The sequence below is a fragment of the Carcharodon carcharias genome, chromosome 2 (genome assembly GCF_017639515.1).
Source record: "Carcharodon carcharias isolate sCarCar2 chromosome 2, sCarCar2.pri, whole genome shotgun sequence".
Taxonomy (NCBI): domain Eukaryota; kingdom Metazoa; phylum Chordata; class Chondrichthyes; order Lamniformes; family Lamnidae; genus Carcharodon; species Carcharodon carcharias.
In genome coordinates, this window is record NC_054468.1 from 55,750,799 (window position 1) to 55,778,029 (window position 27,231).

At 40.0% G+C, this 27,231-nt stretch overlaps 1 protein-coding gene across 2 annotated transcripts; it reads left to right on the top strand.

Annotated features, from left to right (window-relative positions):
* Nucleotides 1-26,789, top strand: LOC121292818 (TCDD-inducible poly(ADP-ribose) polymerase). 2 transcript variants are annotated; one of them, XM_041215262.1, is made up of 6 exons: nucleotides 1-264; nucleotides 962-1,949; nucleotides 15,004-15,169; nucleotides 15,772-15,959; nucleotides 19,229-19,507; nucleotides 22,923-26,789. In XM_041215262.1, exons 2-6 carry the CDS (start codon nucleotides 997-999, stop codon nucleotides 23,368-23,370), a joined length of 2,034 nt encoding a protein of 677 aa, XP_041071196.1. In that variant the 5' UTR covers nucleotides 1-264; nucleotides 962-996; the 3' UTR covers nucleotides 23,371-26,789. The 2 variants fall into 2 exon arrangements, with proteins under 2 accessions (XP_041071196.1, XP_041071187.1); XM_041215253.1 differs by having other exon boundaries at nucleotides 1-226.
* The last annotated feature ends 442 nt before the right edge of the window (nucleotides 26,790-27,231 follow it).

The following is a 27,231-nucleotide window of genomic DNA, read 5'->3' on the forward strand; positions in this document are numbered from 1 at the left end:
GCTACTTAAAGGCTGCGAGCTCGTCGACAGGAGGTGAACGCTGCCCTTCCCGGCCCTACTCAAACTGGATTCTAACTCACCCTCCTTTCAAAGCCGCCCGATGAGAGCGGCGGTCCTCACTCCCGACGCAAACCCTGCCCGAGGCCGAGGCGATCGGCATCGCGCCCCGCTCGCCGGCGGCTGCTCCGTACACTCCCAGCCCGATGCTCAACTGATCGGGGCCGAGGTAGGACTGATTTCGGACACTCTTACCGAACTGTTCAGGTAAACTTGGAGAGAAAATCCTCGTCCCCACTCAAACTCCTCACCCCCTTCTAATGCCGGAGGATTTTTTTTGTGGGTGAAGACTTGACAACCCCTTCTTGGGTCATTTAATACAATCACTAGTCCTGTAATATATATTTTTATATTTCTTTTTAAATCAGATCGGAATTGTTGGCAGTGTACGTTAGTTTTTGAGGTGTCTTTGTGTGTGTGTTATGGGGTTTTTTAGCATCGGCCAGTCAGTGCTTACTTTTACCGGCGGATTTATGAGTGTTTGGTCTGTTGAGTTTATTTATTTATTTATTTTGCTGAAGCTCTTGGCGCAGGAAAGTTTGGGGCGTTTTGCTGTGAGGCTGTCGAACTGCACTGACTGAGAGGGAGGGAGGGACCGCCCAATTCCTGAACCGCCCCAATCTCCTCAGCCGTTCCCCGCCCGCCTTCACGTAGCTGCTCCTGAGAACATTCATTCTGCACGTCCGAGGTTTGGGATGAATTACCCTGAGCATTGTTGGGAGCTCGCCCTACGTGCCGGAGGGGGTGGGAATAGGTTCCGAGGGGGAGGGAGGAGTTGAGAGATTTTAATCTTAAAATGAGTTGAACGCCCTTTTCGTTTAAAGGTGCGGGGGGGTGGTGTTGGTGTGGAAAAGAAGTAGAAACGCAAAACTTGTTTAACGACTGCCGATCTTCCTGTCAACAGGTCGGCGAGCTGGGATTGTGCAGAGTGAGAGCAGCATGGAGAAGAGTTTGCATCTGTGTGGGCCCCAGGCAGCCGCTGCCAGGCCGCCTCTCCAGAGTGGCCAGTGTACGAAGCTGGACTGCTCCAGACCCTCCGCGGGAAACTTCCCACCAGAGGTGACTTTATCCTGCAAAGTGCCGCTCATCAATACCTTCCTCAAGAAGAAACACGCACAGAGGAAGTTGGAGGCGAGGAATCTCCGGGCGCTGGGATTAATCCTCACTAGTTTGCTACGATCCGACAAGCTGGGCGGCGGGGTTTTTCTTTCTGGCAGCTGTGTAGAGAATCGGACCAGTTTGTTTGAACCTTTGAAAAAAGACTCGAGTGAAACTCAAGCGTGCCCGAAGTCAGGAAATGATGTTTCCACACTGGTGCCATCTGCGGGAAGTCCTGGCCAGATGCAGCAGCCGCTGGGACTGGAACATGATGGCCAGGAGACTGGGCTCCCAGCTGATCAACCCTTTGCTACAGAGGCATCTGCCATTATCTCCGCTTCTGCAAACTTGCCATTCCAGAACTTGACACATTCCACCCAAGATGCTATCACCACAGAGTGCTGTGGCAACATGGCCCAATCTCATGCCAATAGCTTCTATCAGAACCCCTTCTGTCATGACCGACTGAACCAGGTGAAGGCCGAGAAAGATTTAAAGACTGGCATTTTTCAGGATAAGAGCGAGGAGGCATCCATCGACCTTGTCTTTGATCTTTTGACTCAGTTACAGTATCACACCCATCAGAAAGATGGAATAGAGATATGTGATGAATTTTTGCAGGGGATTTGTGTTTATGGGAATGACTGTCTGAAACATCACACAGTGCTACCTTATCAGTGGCAGCTGAGAAACATTGCAACTCAGACTTGGCAGGCAGTGCCCGATGAGGCGCAAGAACATTTAGAAAGACTGTACTGCAATCCTGACAATGACCAAGTCAAACTTCAACATCAGTAAGTAACAGAAGCAGGATAGCTTTACTATTAACTGCATTTTGAAAAGTTCTTTTAATATTTCCAGTGCTGCTTTTTTTGTTGCCTATCTTCAAATTAGCAATACAAGTGCCTTCATTTGAATTTGTCTGATCACTTCCATGTGGTGGTTTTTAAAAATACCTATCTAAGGAGAATTGCTAGTTCTTTTATGGTTTGATAAAGGTGAGGCACTCAAAGGAGTTGGCTTGGATGTCTGAATTTCAGTGAAGAGAAGCCCAGCTCCATTGTGATGTTGTGTTTCCGTAGTAACAAGATGTAGATAACAGCATGCTGCACCCTGCCAAAATACTTGTAAACAAGTTAGTGCTGCACATCGCTTGCATGGTTACTGCACTATTTGGTTAGTGCTATTAATCATTTGTGGGCAGCCTAGCTTCAGTGAAAATTTGTTTGGACACAGGAAAATGCCTGTTCAGCACCTCCCTCACAGAAAGGCCGAGTAAAAACCATCAATAGTCAACTGATCAGACATGTCTGCATAACTCAAAACAAGTATTGGTGGCTTTTACCTGACTGAATTACACAGCTTTGGCCTTCAGCAACTGAATAAAAATAAAACCCACCTTTAATTCTTGTACAGAAATGGCTTAAAAGTGATGGTATGTAATCTTGCAGTGATACATTCCAGATTTAAAATTCTAGAATGTAATGTGCTGACTTGTACAGCTGCCGGTACTATACCAGCACATACCATTCCACTTTGAGCCTTGTTTATATATCATATCTTGGTGGGTATCTCATAACTGAGTGGCTTGTAATGACCCTTCAGGGCACTGGAGAATAATTTCAGGATTCCTGCTCGCTGCCATTAATAGAAGGCCAAAGTGGAGTTTTATTTTGTTTAATTTGTCTTTTTCTTTGCATCACAAAGCATTGGTTACAACTTGGGAGGGACACAGCTGATTTTCACCCAGGCCTCTGTCAAATACTGCTCTTAATCTGGCTACTTGAGGCATATGGAACAACTGGGATAATTCACCATCCCACAACCTTCTCTCCTTTCTTCCTTCTGCAATGTCATGAAGCAGTTTGACAGAACAGAGTTTGTAATAAAGAACATGTGTAGTTGTAAAGGCACCTTTATTTTCCACCACTTTGTGCAACTGAATATAAGTGTGCCAATGCTGTACTGCACAGGCCATAATATTTATGTAGCATGGTGTGTAGAAATGGTTGACTGTATGAAACTCAAGCCTCCTTAGATTAAGAAATTGAGTTGGCATTTTTTTGAGTGATGACCATTTTATGATTACAATGTCGATACTTAAAAATGTTTTGAGGATAGTTGAGTGGTTTCTTTCAATTATTATTGGACCATCATAATTCTTTTACTGTGTGTGTCTTGCATTGAAAACTGAAAATAAAAGTAACTTTTACATATCCTGATGACACAGGAGATGCAATACAGTTTACACACACTTTTGTTTTAGCAGGAAAAATACTGTTTATATTTTTGATCTATAATACGTGTAATATGGACTTCAGAACCAATATTTTATTAACAGGATGACCTGAATTGCATTTATTGTAATTCTTCAGGGGCCTTCAACTAACGTAACAAATTATCAATTGGTTTCAATTAAAAATCAGTATTGCCACTTACCTGTGTGCATTGTAATTTGTATATTTTACTGGGATCTGCTGGGAATCTGTACTATATAGAGTGCTACCCCTGTATTTGAATTGGTACAGTGTCAAGATGATTGTGTTCCAGTAATGTCAGTAACCGTTCCTAATCTTAGACAAATTAGTTCCTATGAGCATAGAAATAGTTTGTCTTATTGAAAAAAAAATGAACATTTTTATGGGGTGTTTGCCTTGAGAATAGTTAGTGAATCAGGTAAAATACTGTGTGAAATTGCCTTTTTAACGGTGGCATTTGTAGGACACAAAATCAACTCTGTTCCATCCCAACATGTGATGCATTGCTAGAGTCACTGGTGCGCAGTTTAATGTACTAGAAATGCAGTCACTTCTTTATGCTATTAATGCTAGTTGCATCTTGTGCACATAACTGCCTTTATTTTGAACCTTTTTCAGGAACTTGGTACCAGTGTTAACGACAATTATTTTCAAATAAATACCTGAAAGGTTTGGACCAGAATTGTTATTTTCTTAGATTATGTGTGTTTGGTGCAAAATAAGATCACCTTAACATAAGATGGAAATTGTACAAACACTCACTAATGTTCTTGAGCCTGAATTAGTACAAATCTCTCAACCCTTACTGTACCAATGATATGCAACTTGTGTTTGGTTAATAGGATAAGGTGAATGAGGAGTCTCTTGGACAGATCATTATTTAAAGAAAAAACAAACAGGCTGTATTATAATCTACTGAATTGAATCAGGATGGACTTCCTTCAAGGACTACGCCTTAGTTGATCTGTAGTTTTGCTAACTGTTGGTTTATATTTGTCAGGTTTTTCTTGTGAAACAGAAAATGTAATTATTATGGAGGCAAATTTTCACAGTTGCTATGCAGACCAGTGGTGCAAGCAGTAACACAATAATGCTCAGGACACAGCTGGGCGTGAGATGAATTGCAGTATGAGTCACTAGCAACATCAGTTGCACATGTCCAACCAATTAGAACTCTGCAAGTTATCGTTCTGTGTCAGGGCTCTGTGGGGCATGTGGGAATGGCTCTGAACCAATTCAAAAGATCAGATACAAGTTTAGATATGTGAATTCTTAATATAATTCAGGAAACTTTGCACAGTTTGCAATAAGCTATACTATTGAAAATGCTGAAGTACACCAAATAAACTCATCATAAATAAAATCTGTCTTTATATAGAGCCTTTCACATCAAAAATTCTCAAAGCACTTTACATGATGAATTTCTTGGGAATATGCACAGATAACATGAAGGAAAGGCTGGTTGATCTTCCACTTTCAATCCTCCTATAATCTTGAGCTCATCCAGAATCTGCTACCCATTTCCTAACTTTCAGAAAGTCATGCTAACCCATCACGCCTGTGCTCACTGACCCAGTTAAGCAAAGCGTTGGTTTAAAATTTCCATCTTTACTTTCAAATTTCTCAATGGCCTTGACTCTTGCTATCTGTGTACCCTTCAGCCTCACGACCCCCAATATAACTGCACTGCTCCAATTCTGATCTCCAACCCTAATTTAATTGCCCATTGATCATGCACTTTCAGTTGCTAAGGCCCTAAACTTTGGAATTCCCTCCCCAAACCTTTCCAGCTCTCGTCCTTCCTTTCCTCCTTTAACACACTCCTTAAAACCTAATTCTTTGACCAAGCTTTTGATCCTTGGCCCTAATATGTTTCCTCATATGGCTAGGTATCAAACTGTGTTTTCTAACTCTCCTGCAAAGCACCTTGGGATGTTTTACTATGTTGTCCTTGTTATTATATGGTTCATCAAGCCTGTTGCACGCAGTCACATCAGGATTAGACACCCCCCTACCCACCAGCAGCCAGATACAGGAGGCAAAAAAAGCTAAAACCTCAAAGCCAATGAGAGGGGCGGGGGAACATGGACAATTCCTCTCCAACCCCGTTAGATGAACAAAGCTTGTTCAGGAGATCATATTGACTAAGCTTATGTTACTGGATATTTTACCTACCTTTTATAAGACGTGATCTCTATCCTAGCCAAGATGCTGGTTCAGCTCTTTTAAAAGTATGCAGGGAATCAGCACTCACTGTATGATCTGGCAACTTGTCCTGTAGGTACAGTGTTCTCTAGTGAAAGAACCCATCTACATATAACCTGGCCCTAACCCATTTATGATTTATCCATAAGAATCCTGTCATTGCCAATCTATTAATAGGAAGAGAATTGAGCCCTTTAACTATTTTTTATATCTCTTTCAAAATTGCCTTGAAATCTGTGTGTCTCTAAAGTGAATAAATCCAACTTTTTAAATCTATCTGAGTAACTGAGCTTCTTTAAGCTGGGAATCATTCTTTTGGTCCTTCTCTGAACCTTTTCTGCAGCTTCTGTATCACCCACCAGATGAAGGGACAAAAACTGAATGCAGTGATTTAAAATTTTTATTTGAAATGCAGTGACAACATAGCAACCATTGCTCCACAAATAGCCTTGAAACGAATGATCAGTCAGTGCTTGACTGAGAAATGTGGGATAAAGCAGTGGAAGAACTCCCCTGTTCTTCTTGTAGCACGGGGACTTTAATATCCACCAGAACAGACAGACTGAACCATGGTTTATTGTTTAATCCAAGGGAACAGTACTTCTGTCAATGTATCACATCCTCAGAACTGTTAATGAAGAGTCAAAATTAGGTTATCAATTCAAGCCCTGGTGTGGGGCTAGAGCCTGTAACCCTCTGATCATTGTTATGAACTAAGTTATCTTATCAGTTGGTGATGGTACTTATGCGGGGAAGTGAGGGGTTTATGAGCAGGTAGGAAAACGTGGCTAACTATTTAGAGTAAGCCGAGTTTTTACCTTAACAATGGTGTCTGTTTGACGTCCTTCTGAGAAGGGACTGTCCCGTGAATTCCAGCAGGGTGACTATATGTAGAACATTGTTTTGCAATCCTAGTATTTTTACAGTTTCAAATGAGTTCACATTATATATCTTTCCATGTGAAGTCCACTTTTGAAATTACTCCAGAATATTTTTGTGAAATATGCATGATCTACAGTCACCTTTACACCGTTAACCTGGCTGCTCTCTCATGGTGTATGGGGTGGTAATGTCATTGGGTTGACAATGTCACAATGGCTGAATGGTTGTGTAAATAGGATTTGTTTGGTTAGAAACAGCTGACAACAAAGGCTTATTAAAGTCCCTATTGTTTCTCATAGGAACAGAAATAACCTTGAGACACACTAGCAAGAAGCAAGAAGCTGCTGAGTTTAGTGCTGCCTTGATCTGTGAAAACTTTAAAATGAACCAGCTCAAATCTGTTACCTCAGATTTGTACCTTTTTAAAATACTTACTCATTAAATAATCTATACCACTTATGCAGTTTATACCTCAGTACATATTTATTTTTGTTTTGGACTTTTCATATTTCTTCTGGCTTTTTGTTTTTTCCTTATAAATTTCTCACAGTAATAAGACACTGAACAATTGCTGGACAATGATTCAACTGCTCATTGTCCAATACCTCTCACAATTGGGATTTAATCACTTACTGAATACTTGCAGCCTATTCCAGATTGAGCGGCGTCAAAAACAACTCCAATTTTGTCTTTACTTGATGTCTGCATGTGCAATCTTTCCATTGAGTCTCACTGGACAATATTTAAGAATGAGAAAGGAGGCTAATTTTCCCATTCCTCATTTAGAAACACTGATGGCACAAACATTGCCTAAGTCATAGAGGTCTACAGTGCAGAAAAAGGCCCTTCGGCCCGTCGAGCCTGCACTGGTCAAGCAAGTACCGAACTATTCTAATCCCATTTACCAGCACTAGGTACATAGTCTTGTATGCCATGGCATTGCAAGTGCACATCCAAATGCTTCTTAAATATTATGAGGTTTTCTGCCTCTACCTCCCTTTCAGGCAGTAAGTTCCAGATTCCCGCCACCTTCTGGGTGAAAAAAAATCTTCCTCACGTCCCCTCTAAACCTCCTGTCCCCTACCTTAAATCTATGCCCCCTGATTATTGATCCCTCCACCAAGGGGATAAGCTCCTTCCTGTCTACCCTATCTATGCCCCTCATAATTTTATACACCTCAATCATGTCCCCCCCTCAATCTCCTCTGCTCACAGGAAAATAACCCCAGTCTATCCAACCTCTCCTCCGTAACTAAAACTCTCCAGCCCAGGCAACATCCTGGTAAATCTCCTCTGCACTCTCTCTAGCGCAATCGCATCCTTCCTATAATGCGTATTCCAGAACTGCATGCAATACTCTAGCTGTGGCCTAACCAGCGTTTTATATAGTTCCAACATAACCTCCCTGCTCTTATATTCTACGCCTTGGCTAATAAAGACAGGTATCCCATATGCCTTCTTAACCATCTTATCTACCTGTCCCACTACCTCAAGGGACCGTTGGTCATGCACACTAAGGTCTGTCTGATCCTCGGTACTTCCCAGGGTCCTACCAATCATTTTGTGTTCCTGTGCCTTGTTTGCCTTGCCCAAGTGCATCACCTCACACCATTTGCCACTGATCAGCCCATCTGACCAGCCCATCTATATCCTCCTGTAATCCAAGGCTATTCTCCTCACTATTTACCACCCCATCAATTTTTGTGTCATCTGCAAACTTACTGATCAACTCTCCTACATTCAAGTCTAAATCATTTATATGTACCACAAACAGCAAAGAACCCAACACCGATCCCTGTGGAACCCCACTGGACACAGGCATCCAGTCATAAAAACAGCCCTCGACCATCACCCTCTGCTTCCTGCCACTCAGTCAATTCTGGATCCAATTTGCCAAATTGCCTTGGATCCCATGGGCTCTTACCTTCGTTATCAATTTCCCATGTGGGACCTTATCAAAAGCCTGGCTGAAGTCCAAGTAGTATACGTCAAATGCATTGCCCTCATCTACACACCTGGTCACCTTTTCGAAAAATTCAATCAAATTGGTCAGACATGACCTCCCCTTAGCAAAACCATGCTGACTGTCCTTGATTAATCCCTGCCTCTCCAAGTGTAGATTAATTCTTGGCTGAGATAAACTCTCACAGACCATGAATAGATTCCTGGACCCTGTGATTACTTTCACACCAATGCCTTCACCAACTGATTCATTGTGTGGGCTTTCCTTCTGTTAGATAAATATGTATTGTCCACAATTCACTGAAAGTTGGTGGATGTCCCAGAGCCCAAGTTTTAAGAATGGTTTACTTGAGTTTTTTGCAATACATTGGAAAGTGGGCCCTAATTCCCCTCTATAGGAATGTTTTTTATTTGCAAAGTCAGGAATGTACAATATAAAAATTTCAGCCGTAAGTGATAAGAGCAAGGTGCAGTAAAAGTCAACACATGCTTAAGTCTGCTCTCAGTAACAGTTCAGACAACTATCAGTTGATAATGTTCGACATTTATTCTCACGTCTTTCCCAGTTTCATTGTTACAATAGAGCTGAAAAAAATCATGACTCACTCAAGATTTGTTAAACTCAAGTTTATAGAGATGGTTTCTTGAAGTTGATCGTCAGGGTTGAAATGAGATCAGTTTGTTTTAAGAAGACACCTGATGGGCGAGACTGTTGACATTACAATTTTTTCTTTGTGTTTATGAGAATCAGGCAAGCTTGATGCAGTATTTGTAACTGCTTTTCCTCAAGTAGGGCAATTGTAAATATGCAGACTGGTCGAGACCTTATTGTAGCAATTTACTAGATTATTTAGAAATAACTATGAATTGCCTTTCAGAAAAATGCAGCATCATTTCTGAAATCAATAGTCTTGTGATGATGGGGATGACTGTGGTATGAAAAATATTACAAGCTTTCAAGTCATTACACTCAAGTGAACTTTCACCCATTTCCATAATTGCTGTTAAAGGGGCGTTGTCTCCACTGGGGAGTGTTTGGTTAGGTAAAGTTTCTGGAACAGGCATGAACAACACTGTCTGAAAATTCTGCTGAACTAGTACCCTATTGACCATGAAGGCAAACTTGCAATCTTTGCAATTTGCATGTTGGTTTCCTTTATGGAAAAATAAAATTCATCACAAAGACAACAAATGCTCTGATGCAAACTCACCTTATTGGCCAGCAATCATCATAAGCAACCATACATATTAAATGTCCCAATTTTTATTTGTAGCTTAAAATTTGCCTTGATTTCTTAATTTGTATTATATATCGGCATTAACCAAATTACTCAACATTTTTCACAACACAAATAAGGGCATAGTGGTATTGTTGCTGGACTAGTAATCCAGAGACCCAAGGTAATGCTCTGGGGATCCAGTTCCGAATCCTTCCATGGCAGATGGTGAATTTTGAATTCAATAAAAATCTGGAATTAAGAGTCCAATGATGATCATGATACCATTGTCGATTGTTATAAAAACCCATCAGGTTCACTAATGTCCTTTTAGGGAAGGAAACCTACCTATACATGACACCAGGCCCTCTGAAATGGTCAAGCAAGCCGCTCAGTTGTACAAAACTGTGCAAAGCCTCAAAAAAGGAACGAAACCGGACAGACCACCTGTCATCGACCTAGGCATTGGAAATGACAATGGCAAACTCAGCCCTGTTGACCCTGCAAAGTCCTCCTTACTAACATCTGGGGGCCAGTACCAAAATTGGGAGAGCTGTCGAACAGACTAGTCAAGCCTGATATAATCATCCTCATGAAATCATATCTTACAGATAAGGTCCCAGACACCAACATCACCATCCCTGGGTATGTCCTGTCTCACTTGCAGGATAGACCCAGTAGAAGTGGTGGCACAGTGGTATACAGTTGGGAGGGAGATGCCCTGGGAGCCCTCAACATCTACTTTGGACCTCATGAAGGCTCTTGGCATCAGGTCAAACGTGGGCAAGGAAGCCTTCTGCTGATTACCATGTAATACCCTCACTCAGCTGATGAATCAGTGCTCCTCCAGGTTGAACACCACTTGGAGAAAGCTCTGAGGGTGGCAAGACTGGGTGGGGGACTTCAATGTCCATCACCAAGAGTGGCTTAGTAGCACCACTACTGACCAAGCTAGCTGAGTCCTAAATGACAAAGCTGCTAGACTGGGTCTTTGTCAGGTGATGAAGGAACCAACAAGAGGGAAAAACATAGTTGACCTCATCCTCACCAACCTGCCTGCTGCAGCTACACCTGTCCATGATGGTATTGGTAGGAGTGATCACCGCACAATCGTTGTGGAGATGAAGTCCCACCTTAACATTGAACATACACTCCATCATGTTGTGTGGCGTTACCACCGTGCTAAATGGGGTAGATTTCGAACAAATCTAGCAACTCAAGACAGGGCGTCCATGTGGCGCTGTGAATCATCAGCAGCAGAATTGTACTTTAATGCAATCTGTAACCTCATGGCCCAGCATAACCCCCACTCTACCATTACCATCAAGCCAGGGGATCAACCCTGGCTCAATGAAGAGTGCAGGAGGGAATGCCAGGAGCAGCACCAGGCATACATAAAAAGGTGGTGTCAACCTGGTGAAGCTACAACACAGGACTACTTGTGTGCCATAAGCAGCAAGAGATAGACAGAGCTAAGAGACCCCACAACCAACAGATCAGATCTAAGCCCTGCAGTCCTGCCACATCCAGTCGTGAATGGTGGTAGACAATTAAACAACTCACTGAAGGAGGAGGCTCAACAAATATCCCCATCCTCAATGATGGAGGATCCCAACACATCAGTGCAAAAGATAAGACTGGAGCATTTCCTACAATCTTCAGCCAGAACTGCCAAGTGGATGATCCACCTCGGCCTTCTCTGGAGGTCCCCAGCATTATAGATGTCAGTCTTCAGTCAATTCGATTCACTCCACGTGATATCAAGAAACAGCTGAAGGCACTGGATAGTGTAAAAGCTATGGGCCCTGACAATATTCCGGCAATAATACTGAAGACTTGTGCTCCAGAACCTGCTGTGCCCCTGCCAAGCTGTTCCTGTACAGCTACAACACTTGCATCTACCTGGCTATGTGAAAATTGCCCAGGTATGTCCTGTACACAAAAAGCAGGACAAATCCAACCTGGCCAGTTACTACCTCATCAGTGTACCCGTGATCATCAGTAAAGTAACGGAAGGGGTCATCAACAGTGCTATCAAGCAGCACTTGCTTAGCAATAACCTGGTCACTGATGCCCAGTTTGTGTTCTGCCAGGGCCATTCAGCACCTGATCTCATTACAGCCTTTGTTCAAACATGGACAAAAGAGCTGAACTCGTGAGGTGAGAGTGACTGCCTTTGACATCAAGGTCGCATTTGACTGAGTGTGGTACCAAGGAACCCTGGCAAAACTGGAGTCAATGGGTATCAGTGGGAAAACTCTCCACTAGTTGGAGTCATACCTAGCACAAAGGAAGATGTGGTTGTTGGAGGTCAATCATTTCAGCTCCAGGACATCACTGCAGAAGTTGCTAAGGGTAGTGTCCTCGGCCCAACCATCGTTGGCTGCTTCATCAATGATCTTCCTTCCATCATAAGGTCAGAAATGGGGATATTCGCTGATGATTGCACAATGTTCAGCACTATTCGCGACTCCTCAGACACTGAAGCAGTCCATGTCCAAATGCAACGTGGACAATATCCAGGCTTCGGCTGACAAATGGCAAGTAGCAATCATGCCATGCAAGTGCCAGGCAATTATAATTTCCAACAAAAGAGAATCTAACTATCGCCCTTGATGTTCAATGGCATTACCATCACTGAATCCCCACTATCAACATCCTGCGGGGTCACCATTGACCAGAAACTGAACAGGACTAGCCATTAAATACTGTGGCTACAAGAGCAGGTCAGAGGCTAGGAATCCTGTGGCAAGTAACTCACCTCCTGACTCCCCAAAGCCTGTCCACCATCTAAAAGGCACAATTCGGGAGTGTGATGGAATACTCTCCACTTGCCTGGATGAGTGCAACTCCCAAACACTCAAGAAGCTTGACACCATCTGGGACAACGCAGCCCACCTGATTGGCACCCCAAGCACAAGTGTTCACTCCCTCCACCACCAACACACAATAGCACCAGTGCGTACCATCTACAAGCTGTGCTTCAGGAATTCACCAAGGCTCCTTAGACAGCACATTCCAAGCCCTTGACCATTACCATCTAGAAGGATAAGGACAGCAGTTAGATGGGAACACCATCACTTGGAAGTTCCCCTCCAAGTCACTCACCATCATGACTTGGAAATATATTGCTGATCCTTCACTGTCGCTGTATCAAAATCCTGCAACTCCCTTCCTAACAGCACTGGATGTATCCACAGCACATGGACTGCAGTGGTTCAAGAAGGCAGCTCACCACCACCAAGGGCAACTAGTGATGGGCAATAAATGCTGGCCCAGACAGCAAAGCCCACATCCTGTGAACGGATAAAAAAATAAAATCCCAGACTTTTCTGAGTTGACATTTCTTCAGCTGGGATGTTAGTAGGAGTGCTATAGTTGTCTCCAGCACCTTGGCTTCTTGAGAGGAAAATTGGCCAGGATTCCATATCCTGATTACTACTATGTTTAGAGATAGATATGAATTTGTGAAATACTTTACCAGAAAACAGTGAAGTATCTTTTTTTAATTTACTGATGTTACCAAAATGGATGAAAATATATCTAAACATTGTTATAGCCTTTAGTGTTGTAATCTGGAGGAGGAGAAGAAAAACCTATTTAGAACCCATTTTGATCCATGTTGGCTTGGTGAAGTAAAATATATGGAGTTGATCATATGACACTAATTGCTCCATTATATTGACATATTGCTTTCTGAAATGGTTCTATAAAGTTAGCTCACAGTTGCTTTAGAGTCAGTTTTTGTGCCTATTTTGTTCAACACCAGAGTCTTGCGGTTAGATAAGATCTTTATAGACAATCATTGCAAAATCAATTGACTGCCTGTAAAGACATGGATGGAAGCACTTCAATCATCTAGGTTTGATGACCATGCTTTATGGATTACCTCTGCCTCTTAAATCTACTTGAAATACTTTGACTTCATGTACTATTAAACACTTCAGGTTCCACTTGGTGCAAATGCAGTTCAACTTTTAACAACATTGCTCAAGGGAAGAGGAGATCAATCGTTAATAAGCTTAGTTCTTTCAATGAAAAGCAGTTTTCTTGGCATGCTTTCCTGGGCTAGGGTGAATTTCAGGCATCTTCCTGTTTTATGAACGAGAATGGTTGATATTCACAGAAAGTATCAATGACCTCTTTCAGACAACTGTGGTTGCATTTTCAAAAGGCAACATCCAACCTCCTGACTCAGCTAGCTGGTCAGATTAAACTAAAGGAATTACTCTATCTTACATGCAATAGAATGTGGTACTAAAATTAGTAACCTATTAGTAGCAGAAAGCGACAAATTTTCCATTTGTAGACAAGTTATCAGCAGTAGGAGCACGCTAACCCATTTGTAAACCAGTTGGAGGATAGGGTTGGCTTATTCCTGTCTATCTCTGAATGGGTGCAAGATTCGCTTCTATCTGTTCTGTGCAACCTCCCAAAGCAAATTTAACTCCCCCGTTCCTTTCCCCGCACCATTTGTTTCCTTGATAGCACCAATAGTGAAAACATAGAGCATGTAGCTAATGCCTACATTTAACAATCATTGAAATGCCACATTATAGAGTTTTACCCTGATCTTAATCTAATTTTTTTTCTTGACTTTACAGTTTCAACTTTTTGAAACCAAGGTAAACTTGGGTAGAAATGATAAGCAAATTTATAATATGAGAGGTTAATATTTTGTATTTCATGCAGTGTGGTCACAGGTTACTGCTTGCTACTGGCAGATTTTATCATCTGTTGAACATTTGTACTGCAGATGGTTGTGGGTATTGCACATTGCAGCTTACCAAGACTGAAAAAAATAATGGCTGCCTTGTTCGAACAACTGCCCATCTTTCATGTTACATGTGCAACTATTTATAATTGCATTCAGGACATCAAAGGTATGACTTAACTGTACAAGTATGTATGTATGGTTGTCAAGGAACCTGAACCCTGAAAGCCAGTGTCTGCAGGTCTATGGCATAAGGCAGCTCAATTTTGCAGTTTTGTTATTAAGATTCTATTTGTGGGATTATTTCATTTAGCCTAATGCATCATAATAAATCAGTCCTGCTCTTAATACTTAAATTTTTGCAAGTCTTTAACCTATTGATGCAGCCCTATTGAAAATCTGCATTTTGTAGGCTAGGTTTTTTCTACTGAATTCTAATAATCACATCTAGTTGCTATATCTTGACTGTTGCACTAGGATCACTGCAATGAGAAATATTCTGTTTTACAAACTTTACAAATATTTCTGACTTAATCCTACTTTTTTGTCAATTGTAGGATAGAATGTGACATTTCCCAGGATGATAATTCTTATTTTATTGTTTTCTTAGGGGTCGTGTTTTCTCACTAGACTTTAACTTAATGACAGTTTATGATGTAGAATTCAACCAAGTGAGGAGATTGTCCACTGTTTCCTTGGCAAGTTCCGGCTCACAATTCCACACAGTTTGGAAGTACTATTGCAGGGAACACTTTGGCTGGAGAGAATATTCTGAGGTAATATGGAATGCTGCCATGTTGGCCAATAACTGAAATGTAGATTTTGTCAAGTGATCAAATTCCTGAAAATTGTAGATGTTACATAATTTAAATAACATAGAAATGTTTAGATTGTAGCAAATTCTACTTCACATTCTGTTCCCATGTATTTGGTACAAAACATTGTACCAAAAGGGCAATCAAAAGGTCATGGTATTTTTTTATTTTATATTTATTATTGCTATTGGAAGAGCAAGTTAAGCCAATTCAAATATTCAAGAACTGTTTCAACAGAAAATGTAAATTATGAAGTCCTTTGAATAAATTAAGAAAACTACAAAACAAAGGTTATTTCTATGAACTTAACAGTAAAGTAGGTGAGGACACAAGCCTTTGCTTAAACAGTTTACATTGTGATATAAAAAGTAGTCAATGAAGGGAGGTACTTATCTAACAAAACCAAAGTGCCAGAACTTCTCAGTACACAATTATGACATTAAAATCTTAGCACGGTTGTTAAAAAGAACTACTGTGTCACATGCAGAAGATGGTTCATATCTCAATGTTAGTAACATTGTTTTTCCTTATCATTAAAAAATGTATTAATTTGCTATTTCTAGGCAGTTGTTCGATGCATCGAGGAAGCCTCATCTCGCGGTATGAGTGAGATCTGTTTTGTCATGCAGCAAAATAGATATATCCTGAATTTAATGGAGGGCTTTCAGCAGAATGCTGTTTTTGGCACTCGGCGACGAATCACCCGACGACCCTTATTTCGCTCTTCTGTACTGCTGTTACCCTGTTTACAGTAAGTTGAGCACAGTTTATTTGACAGAACATATTAGTTCCTAACTAGGTTAATCAATTGCATACCATTATATATTTCTGTGGAAATATTTTGTAAAAATATATTTTGGAATTAAGTTCACCTTAGTTTACACAATATTGAATTAAAAATCTTGCCAAGGAACTTTAGTCTACCTAAAGTAATCCATTTAGAGCCACACTTTGTGAAGTTACTATGAATCCTACAAATCAACAAGATTCCAAATCTACCATTGAGCACCTCTTGGCTACTGATGTGTAAATCACAGTGTTACCATATTCTGTAAGCGTATTACCAAATATTAAAACTACTCTTGACAATATTTCCACAGAATTAAAGCTGTCACTGGTACATATACCTTTATCATTCATATTAGATAATCTTGAAATTTCCAAAACATTTTGCAAGGTCATATATATAACTTGAATGACAACTAGATTGGTTTTAATAGGCTTTCCCTGAAAAATGTGGCTGAAGTTTTATTAAGCAGTGGTGAATTGTGGTTATTTTATATCTCTTTGTGTAATTAGTATTTGATCCCACTTGTTTTTTTTCTTTTGATACATGTAATACTTAAAAATTGATTAAAATTTTCAAATGCTAACAATAGGATTAAAAGTAAAACACAGTATGCAACTCAGCTGAATGTACATGATGTATAAATCAAAGTAATCATTGTGTTCACACAATGCCTTCTTTCACAGAAACTGTCATAATGCAGTGAGTAGTTGTGAATTTTAACAATTTCTGTTCAGAAATCCCTTTTTGTTTGAAGAAGATATACTATGCCATTATAGAAGATACTTTTTCAGTTATCTAATGTGTAATAATATATATCTCATCTCTAACTTTGTAATGGCTACCCAGTTATGTCTTTATATCTGCAGAGAGTCCAGAGCAAAATGAATATCCTGAGCATTGCCCTGAAACCTTAGTGGAAGCACTGTTTATTTTCTGCATTAACATGTCTCCTGTCTCATGAATACCATTAGATTATGTTATTGTTTCCCTCTTCTCCCCTCATTGTACTGTATCCTATAACAATGGTTCCTAGATCTGTAATGGTTCACGTTACAACTCTAGCTGCATTTTTGAAAAAAAGTAATTCATTGGTTCTGAAGTGCTTTCAGACATCCTTTCTGACATGTTTACAACAACTTGCAGGCCTCATAACAGATTTAAAAAAATTTAACCTGGTATAACTCAGCCTTTGTTCTTTGCCTTTCATGCAAAAAAGAGGTACCAATGTGGTAGCTTCATGTCTCCAAGCAGGCTTCCTTGCTTTTGAAGGAAATAAATAGCAGGACTATAGGGACAAAGTGAGGGAATAGGAGTGACTGTATTGGTCCAAAGAGAGCTGGCATGGGCTTGATGGGCCTAATGCCCTCCTACGGTGTAATGACTCTCTGACTCCTGTCTGCTTTTTAAAGGTTTGAACATTGTTGAAACCTCTGGCCTTTCATTGGCATGCAGGGATGTACACAATACAAGCTACACTGGCCCAAATGCAATCCTGGAATGATAATTCAAGAAGTTTCATAAATTGTCTAACAGCAACTAGTACTCTGATCTGCCAAAGCTGTATTGAAATTTGAATTTCTTGTGTCAACCTTAATGAATTGATATTTTAATATATGTGTGCATTGGGAGATGAGAAAAAATGCCACAATTTCCAGTTTAACTAATTAATGATTGTGTGCTGCCATCTGTGGGCCAGCCACGGGTCAAGGGTAGTTTGCCACTGAGTCAGAAGATTGTGAAACTCCTCTTCAGAGACTTGAGCACCGCATGCAATCTAGGTTGACAATTCTGAGGTGATGCTATTTTGAAAAAGAGTAGTGGACTTCTCCTGGTGTCCTGCCCAATATCTATCTATTAACTAACACCATTAAAAACAGATTATCTGGTCACTGTTGGATTGCTGTTTTTGGGAGATTTCTGTGCCCAAATTGGCTGCTGAGTTTCTTGCATTACAACAGTGACTACACTTTATAAAGTACTTCATTAGCTGTAAAACAGTTTGGAACATCATGCGGTTGTAAAAGGTGCTATAAAAATGCCAGTTCTTTCTTTCCTTCTCTTATCCTGGATTGCAAGAATTGTGTTTATTCAGCAAGAACTGAGCACAGCCTGTTCTTGCACACATCCTGGCCAGGCAAGAGTTCTTTCTGGTCAATGATACCAACCTTTCATGAGCTTACCTTCGACAGGATAATCCATGAAGTTGGGTTGATGATTCTGTGGAGGAATCTGTCTTTTTCATGTTACTTTCTCAATGGATCACAGAGACAGTGATCAGAATGCAGAAGGGACAGTTCCAATATTGGACAGAAGAAACAGTCCTCCAAATATTAAATGTTATGCAGTGAGAATGAGGCTTAATTCCTATTTAATGATTCTAGTGATACAGTTTTAGTTAAAGATTAGCATTTAGATATTATACTTTGTCTCAGTTTCATAAGCACTATATACATGACTTGTATGTTCTGTAAATGTAGAGATTGAATAGCATGTGGGTGGATCATTACTGTTCCACTTTGATTCTTGTTTGATGCAGCCCAGTCTACTGGAATAAAAGTCTCCTTTCCCTGTCACGATAAAGAGAAATACTTGGGTAGCCTCAACTCCATTCCTACTAAATGCTGGTCCACTTGAAATATCTCAGTGCTTTATATCTGAGTTACTTTGTGAAGAGCAGTGATTGTTATTACATGTGCAGATCAAAGAACCATTCAGCATCATCAGTATCCTTTAAACTGGCATCAGATAAATAACCAGTTAGTCTATCATGGTTTCACTGAGGAAGAAATATTTAATGTGAGAAAATGTGAGAAGTGTCTTCAGGTACTATCAGGGGATCTTTAATGCCCACCTGAACCATCAAAGCTCACAGAAAGGGCCTCTGTTTAATGTCTCTACAACAATGCAGCACTCTCTCAGAGCTACAAATAGAGTGTCAGCTTAGAGTATGAATTGAAACCCAAAACTTACTGTTAGGTTACCACAAAATTGGCAGTTTCATTCTGAGAGGCCATAAGGATGGCTGATGTGGGAGATTGAAAAATTCAGATTGAAACAGTAGTGTTTTTCTGAGGCCGAACATAAGGTACAATGTTTGAATAGAGAACAAGGAATTTTATTCTCCATCTAGCTGTTGAAAAACAATTAAAATGTCTATTCATGTGTGGATATTTTATGCTACCACCCAAGGGCTGTATCAAATTTACAGTTTTTATTTTTTTTCTTGTTAGGACTTTAGCTGGTATATCAGGCAGTCTTGCAAAGTTACCAGATGGATCAGTTTCTCAACAAGTGGGCTTTCCTGCTGTCTCTTCCCACTCAAAACTCTATCCTGAAACATGGATTTCAATGGAACTATCAGAAGATTTCATTCAAGTGCCTGTTTCCCTAGAAGACAAAAGCTATAGAACTGTGTATAATCTTTTCCACAAAACAATACCAGAAACCAAATTTAGGATTTTAAATATACTAAGGGTGCAAAACCTATATCTTTGGGAAAAGTATAAAAGGTAAGAGGTTGGATTATATAAAAATTTTAGAATCATATATATTTTATATGCCAGTACCTAAATTTACATCTGAATTATGAATACTAGTCATTGTGTTACAGTGTGTACAGATCATAGCTGAGTGTTAGTTGTGTGCATTGTCTGGCTTGTTTCACTACTGGTCTATTCTTACATTTGATATTGTGATACAGAGATGTAAACTAGAAATGAACAACTGGATCTAGCAAAGGTAGTGCAGGTTCTAGGACTACATATCTGAATATTCATCTTCATCTGTGGCCAATCAGTTCTGTGGAAGATAAAAGATTGAAGCTGAGTCATGAATTAGATTGCTTGTCTTTTAGTTGAAAAAAATGAATTATATCTTTAGGTTGCAAAAATTATTAGAAAATTGTGATCTTTCTAAATATATGAGTGACTTTGCAATGGGGTGTCTTGTTTTGCCCTGCAGTGCTAATTGAGGTTTGCTTCTGAGCTCCTTTGCTTTGAGTTAGTCTGTTGAGTTGCAGCAATATCTATTCTTTATACTGCAATGCTTGCAACTGGCTTGTAATGGGTAATGTTTTGGCTTTGCACTCCTAGCAGGGATACTTGCCTGCTGAGAGCACATATCTGAAATTCTGGAGCAAGCTCGTCATAATTTGTGAACCATTAATTAAAATGGTCAGAGAATCATGGGTTGTGTCCACCCACATTTTCCATATGTGGTCTCAGCATGCGAGTCTCCTCTCAACTATGCAATATCACAGAGTTAGCCCTGTAATGTTAGAGACAGAAGGAAGCGTAGTACTACAGTAGAGCAGACCATTTAACCAAGGTAATAAAGCTCTCAGATCATTACAGAGAAAAATGGGTGTGACATTGTACATTGGCTTAATTTTCCTCTCGCTGTCTAGGTGTAAAATTGACATTGCAGATTGGTCACCCGTTGTAGAAACTCCAAAACTTTCATCCATTAAAATCAATGAAAATGAAAACTGGGTAGATGATCTGTAATGCCATATTCACACCAATGAGTCCTGACTGGTATAAGAAGAGAAAATGCTAGAAAAACTCAGCAGGTCTTGCAGCATCTGTGGAGAGAGAAACACAGTTAACGTTTTGAGTCCAATATGACTCTCCTTTGGAACTTATTTCTGAAGAAGAGTCATATTGGACTCAAAATATGAACTCCGTTTCTCTCTCCACAGGTGCTGCCATCAGCTGAGTTTTTCCAGCACTTCCTGTTTTATGTCAAATTTCCAGCATCTAGTATTCTGCTTTTATTTTAGAATCCTGACTGGTCACATTACCAGTGGAAACGTACATAATGTAAAAAGCATTTTGGAAGCTGTACGGAATTATTCTTCAAGACATGGCTTTTAAACAGAACCATGTGTTAGAACTAGTGTCCAGCCATCTAATCTGATAGTCACCAAACTAAATATGGATTATAAACAACAGTGGGGGAAGGTGGGCAGTACCAGGTGTTATCCAAAGCAAAGTGAATTCTGGAAGACTGAAGCTGTTAGAAATGATAGCTGAAAAGCTAGGAGTGGAGGTCCAAAGAGATTAGGGAATATATGTACATATATCATTACGATGTCAAGGACAGGTACAATAATCAAAAAGGCTAACGGAATGCTAGCCTTTATATTTAGAGGATTAGAATACAATGTATGGGAGCTAAATTTGCCAATGATACCAAGATAGAGAGGAAAGTAAGTTGTAAAAAGTCTACAAAGGGGATGTAGATAGGCTAAGTGACGGGGCAAAAATTGGGCTGATGGAGCTTAATATGGGAAAAAGTGAACTTGTGCACTTTGGCATGAAGAATAGAAAAGCAGTATACTATTTAAATGGAGGGAGATTGCAGAATTTGGTGGTACAGAGGGATCTGGGTGTGTTGGTATATCAATCACAAAATGTTAGTATGCGGGTACAGCAAGTGATTAGGAAGGCAAATGGAATGTTGACGTTTTTTGCAAGGGGTATGGAATATAAAAGTAGGGAAGTTTTACTCCAGGACTTTGGTGAGACCACATCTGGAGTATTGTGTACAGTTTTGGTCTCCTTTTTTGAAAAAGGAAATAATTGTGTTTAGAAGCAGTTTAGAAAAGGTTTACTCGACCTGTTCCTGGGGTGAAGGACTTATGAAGAAAGATTGGACGGATTGGACCTATACCCATTGGAGTTTAGAACAATAAAAGGTGATCTTATTGAAACATATAATATCCTGAGGGGATTTGATAGGATGGATACTGGGAGGATGTTTTCTCTTGTTGCAGAGGCTAAAATGAGGGGACACACTTTAAAAATATGTCCCTCTTTTAAAAAGATGTGGAGAATTTTTTTGCTCTTTAGAGGGTCATTAGTCTGTGGAATTCTCTTCCCCAGAAAGCAGTGGAGGCTGGATCATTGAACAAGGCTGAGTTAGATAGATGTTTTTTTATAGACAAAGGAGTCAAGGGTTATGGGGGGCAGACAGGAAAGTGCAGTTGATACCACAACCAGATCAGCCTGATCTTATTGAATGGTAGAGCAGGCTTGAAGGGTCAAATGGCCTACTTCTGCTCCTGAGTCTTAAGGAGTTAGTAGTCATGCTGCAGCTATAAAAAGTTACACCACACTTGGAGTACTGTGTTCAGTTCTGGCCCCCACAACTTATGAAATATATCGTTGGAGGGAGTGCAAAGTCAATTTACTCATGTGATGCTTGGACTCCAAATTATGAGAGATTACACAAGCTAGTGTTGCATTCCCTGGAATTTAGAAGAACTTGATCAAACTCTTCAAAATATTAAGGGAACTGTTAGGGTAGATGAAAAAAAAATCTAGGACTGTGGACATAGCCTAAAAATTAGAGCCAGACCTTTCAGGAGTGAAATGAGGAAGCATGCAAAGGGTGGTAGAAGTTTGGAACACTCTTCTGCAAACAACAGTTGATGTTGGGTCAATTGTTAATTTTAAAGCTGAGATTGAAAGATTTCTGCTATCCTAAGGTATTAAGCGATATGGCCAAAGTTGAGGTTATGAATTAGGTTACAGATCAGCCTTGAATGGTGGTACAGGGTTGAAGGGTTAAAAATGTGTTGGTTCCTGTTGCATACATTTAACAGTTGCAGGGCTCTTTCTGTGTTTTTAAGGGAAATAGCTGCTAAAATAAGCTCTTCATTTTCCACAGAGTGTATGTTTTGGTGAATGGCGCATTGTAGTTTTAAACAACTCTATCCATTTTCTGTTTCACTTTCTTATTGAAAAGTGCTTTATATGGTAGGATGTGTACCACAGGCTTGTCCAATTCTCAGTTTTAGCTATGGAATGAGCAATGGAGACATTTCAACTTATTATTTATCTATGGCTTTATCATTTTTTAGAAGGCATTTTGCAGTATGACATGCAAAGCTTATTTCTGAATTTTTGTTTCTTGCTACAGGAAAAAGGAGTACATGTCGCGAAAGATGTCCGAAATGGACAAGATCCTTAACGAAAGACATCTATTTCACGGGACCTCTCAGGATGTAGTTGATGCCATCTGTAAACATAATTTTGACCCCAGGGTATGTGGAAAACATGCCACCATGTTTGGACAAGGCAGCTATTTTGCCAGAAAGGCAAGCTATTCTCACAACTTTTCAAAGAAGTCACAAGAAGGTGTTCATTATATGTTCTTAGCAAAAGTCCTTATAGGGAAGTACACATTGGGTAAGCCTTCAATGCGGAGACCACCACCACAATCTCCTGCTGATCCTTCCAGTGATTTGTATGATTCATGTGTGGATAACCTGCTGGAACCTCAGATTTTCGTCATCTTTAATGATGACCAGAGCTTCCCTTACTTCATTATTCAGTATGAGGAAGTTGGAAGCACAGTCACTGTTTGATGAACAGTGATTAACAACAATTATAAACAATGAACTTATCTACACACTATAGACTTATCATTTACAGATAAACTATATGACACATGTAAATGGCCAGCTGTTGTGAGACTACTGCACTAGCAGTTTCTTGACAAGTGTAAATAGTGAAATACATTCATTGCCTTGAACAATGTTCATATGTTTATGTGCCTCTTTGTGAATGAGTGTGTATTTATAATAGAAAATATGTTGCCCATTTTTAAGTCTGAAGTATTTGAGAAACGTTGTATACTTGACCTGAGTACAGTAGTTTTATTTTTGAAATATCAGAAGCTGAAGTTGTGGAAATTAAATGTTGAGCACTTTTAAACCAAAGTTTTATATTGAGACATTGCTCGTGATCTCAGTGAGGTGAAGCAACTGCCATAGATACAGGGGAAAAGTGCATTATGCTTACCTTACTTGCAGTAGATAAAATCTGCCACAGCAGTCATGTCATTCGCCACAAGAAAGGAAGTCCTTACCGTGAGAAAGGCCCAGTTGGTTCTTTCTCAGAGCTGTAAATTGTGGTGACTGCGCTCTTGATCTCACTGTCACATTCTTCACTTCTCAATCAACTTTGATCATTTTCTTGGTCCACTTTTGTCCTCCATTAATAAACTGGGACCAACATATAGCAGAGTGGGACCCATTACTGAGAGACAGAAAGAACTGTACAGATCCATTGTATAATGTGTTAGTTGTAAAGCAAGGGGAACTAAACAGAAAATAGTTAAAACCGTAAACATCCCATTAATGAGTACCAAATATAATTTTATATTCCCAGTCTCTAAAATCCTTCTACTCCTCTATAGTTCACAGCAGAGGACAATTCTTCAAACCACAGTATTATTCTGCAGTGATAATGTGGGTTTATCAGATTTTTAGTGTAAGACTGAAGGTTTAGAATCATTTGGCCTGACACTGGAAACCTGACTGTGCCTCCACAGTAACCTCCACACGCTTTGCTTTGTTGATCAGATACAAGAGAAAGTTTGCTCCAGTTACAGGAAGAGGGGTCAGTCAGCCTTGAAAATGTCATCACAATGCATTCTGGGAGCAATTGTATGTAGAGAAGCCAATCACACAACTTTAGTTAGACTGTTCATAGCACTGACATATTGTGTCCTCCAAAAGCTACAAGCAAGAACGCTATCATCAGTTGAGTTTTGATAGAATCTGCCTGTTTCTAACTTAATTCTGTCTCACGTTAATTATTTCGCTTCAAAATAAATACTGACTATTGGAAGCCACAGAGCCATTAAGTAGCAGCTGCTTTTTTTAAAAAAAAATTGTGGTCTGGGTAGGCATGCCAGTGTTCTCTACTATCCTAGGACTACAGACATTAGAACAGGAGGAAACTATTGAAAAACGCTCCTTATGGGCGCTGTTCATAGGGAGAACAGCAGTGACGAATGCAGAAGATAAAGTCTATAACAAACAAGTTGATTTCTAATACTTATGGGCCTAAATTTTCAGATCGACGGGCGGGCGCAATTGCTGGGCCCGGAAGCGGTCAGTGAATGGACCGCTGACTGTGATCGGCCCCCAACCGTGATTTCACATTGGTGGGCCAATTAATGGCCAGCCAGTGTGAAAGGCACGCTGAAATGCTCAGCGCTGCCAAGGTACGGGCGGGAGGAGAGTGGGCGTTGAAGTCAGCGAGGGCGCCAGGGAGCGCTCACAGAAAGCTCCCTGAAGCTAGAGAGCTAGCTGCCTCAGGGAGCTGAAAAGTTCAAATCCAATAAAAACAGATTTTAAAATCTGGAAAAAATACCCACGCTTCAGGAACAGTTATCTGTACATGAAAATTCTGTGCAAACATTTTTAATTTTTTAAATTAACATCGGACGCCTCATCCTGCCCTTGGACTAAGTTTCCTGAGAAAGGCAAAGGCTGCCTGGCCAATTTGCCTGCCCGTCAACCGTAACATTGGACGGGCAGCAAAAAATTACGGTTGATTATATGTTAATGGCCTTAACAGGCCTCTTAATTGTCAGCAGGCCCGCTGCTGATTCTCGCGCACGCCCCAAACTGAAATATTGCATGAGTGTGTGATGATGTTGTCTTGCTTGCCAGACGTCATCACGCACTGGTTCACGCTCGAGCGTGTCGGGCGCGTGCTTGCACACCGAGCGAAAAATTCTGCCCATGAGTTCCAGAATTCTGTAACAAATCACTTTTATAGAATTGAAAAATCAGGGCACATGCAGGCAAAAGCACAACAGCCTAATATGCTGAAGTAGAAAATATGCCTTCTGAAAAGCACTGATTGCTTTGGGCACGTTGCAATTATAGTTGACATCCTAAAGGATCAAAAAGCCAGTGTTGTCAATAAAATAACAGAAGGATCAGGGATAATAAAAGGACTATAACTGGATCAAAGAACAGTGTCCATATTGTGTGAAAAAATGGATAGTTACAGAAGTGCATGAATAAGACCAAGTGTAAAACTCTGTTTGATTTTCATGAGTTTTCCCAATTTACATGTTATCCAATTAGGCAGAAGGCTAAATCCACATCCTGTACTTGGTTAAATTGATGTATTTATTGCCAGTGCACCGAGTCTGAAATTGAGACTGATGTAAAACTGTGGGTAGATCCGTGCATATTTTATTCTTAAATACAGTTTCAATCTGAATTGACACTATTTTGAAACTCAGTTAGCAGGAAGACCTGTTTTAAGTTGTAGTTGAACACGCCCATTGGTTGAAATAAGAGAAGAATTTGATACGTGCCTGTTAAGCATACATATGATGATAGGAATTTCTCCCCCATCTATTTGTGTGAAAGGAGAACAATTGGCCATTACTATGATGTATTAATCCTATGATATTACAGGCATTTAATATTGTATGAAACCACTTTTTAATCATCTTTGCCTTAATTCCTACAGACTTGTGTAAAAATCATTTGTACAGAAACAGGCCTACAAGCTTTTACTTATGATCACATTTTGCCACAAACCAATGCACAGACTAATGAAAGAATTTATCTGCTATCATTTTACAGTGTGATTACAGCTGCATTATTAGATACATTTATCAAAAAGGGTATCAACTAAGCATCTGTCTTAAACATATTCTGACATTTTCCTTCCTGTCTTACACATATTCTGACATTTTCCTTCCTGTTTCTAAGAAGCTTGCAAAGCTGCAAAACAGAGTTTTCTTGATTTATTTATTGAGCTAAACATCACATGCACTCAGTGCCATATTTGTGGCCCTTCCAGAGGGAAGGGGCTGGATTTTAACTCTGTGCAAGTGAATGGATTTTGATTGAGTTAAAATCTCTCCCAAGAACTCTATAATTATTGTATACCAATTGATGATGCTCAGCTGTACTTACTGACTCATACAATGATAAAACATTGAAATAAAATTAGCTAACTTATTTCCTGACTATCTTCTCATGTCCATGTCTTAATTCAATGTAAAGTAGTCAATGTAAGGAGACAGTGACAATGTTTGTGTCATCCAGGTCAAATATGGAGCATTATACTTTTGTGTTAAGTGGTTTTGGATGTACACCAATTCAAACCAACATCAGTCAGTTTTACCTGACTGTGGACCCTAATAAAATTAAGTGTTATTACATGGGACCAAGCTTCCCTGACGAGGAGACATGGGCTGTACACCAATTGCAATATTACTGAAGTCTGATGCAAACCAACTTTAAAAAAAAATCTTCAGATGAACCGTTATATTCCTAATAGAAATATTGAATTGTCTTATAATTGAGAAAGCTAGGCTCACTGAAGATTTGCTCTAGAGGGGGGTGATAGCAGCAATGTGAACTCTGATCACATGATTCAGCTTATGACTGGTAAGTAATCCTATGAGT

Bases quoted from the DNA above. Each gene is read 5' to 3' on its own strand.
- LOC121292818 (XM_041215262.1), top strand. From the start codon at position 997: ATGGAGAAGAGTTTGCATCTGTGTGGGCCCCAGGCAGCCGCTGCCAGG. The intron at 1,950-15,003 runs GTAAGTAACAGA...TTGTTTTCTTAG, and splicing joins CAAGTCAAACTTCAACATCA to GGGTCGTGTTTTCTCACTAG. The intron at 19,508-22,922 runs GTAAGAGGTTGG...TTCTTGCTACAG, and splicing joins CTTTGGGAAAAGTATAAAAG to GAAAAAGGAGTACATGTCGC.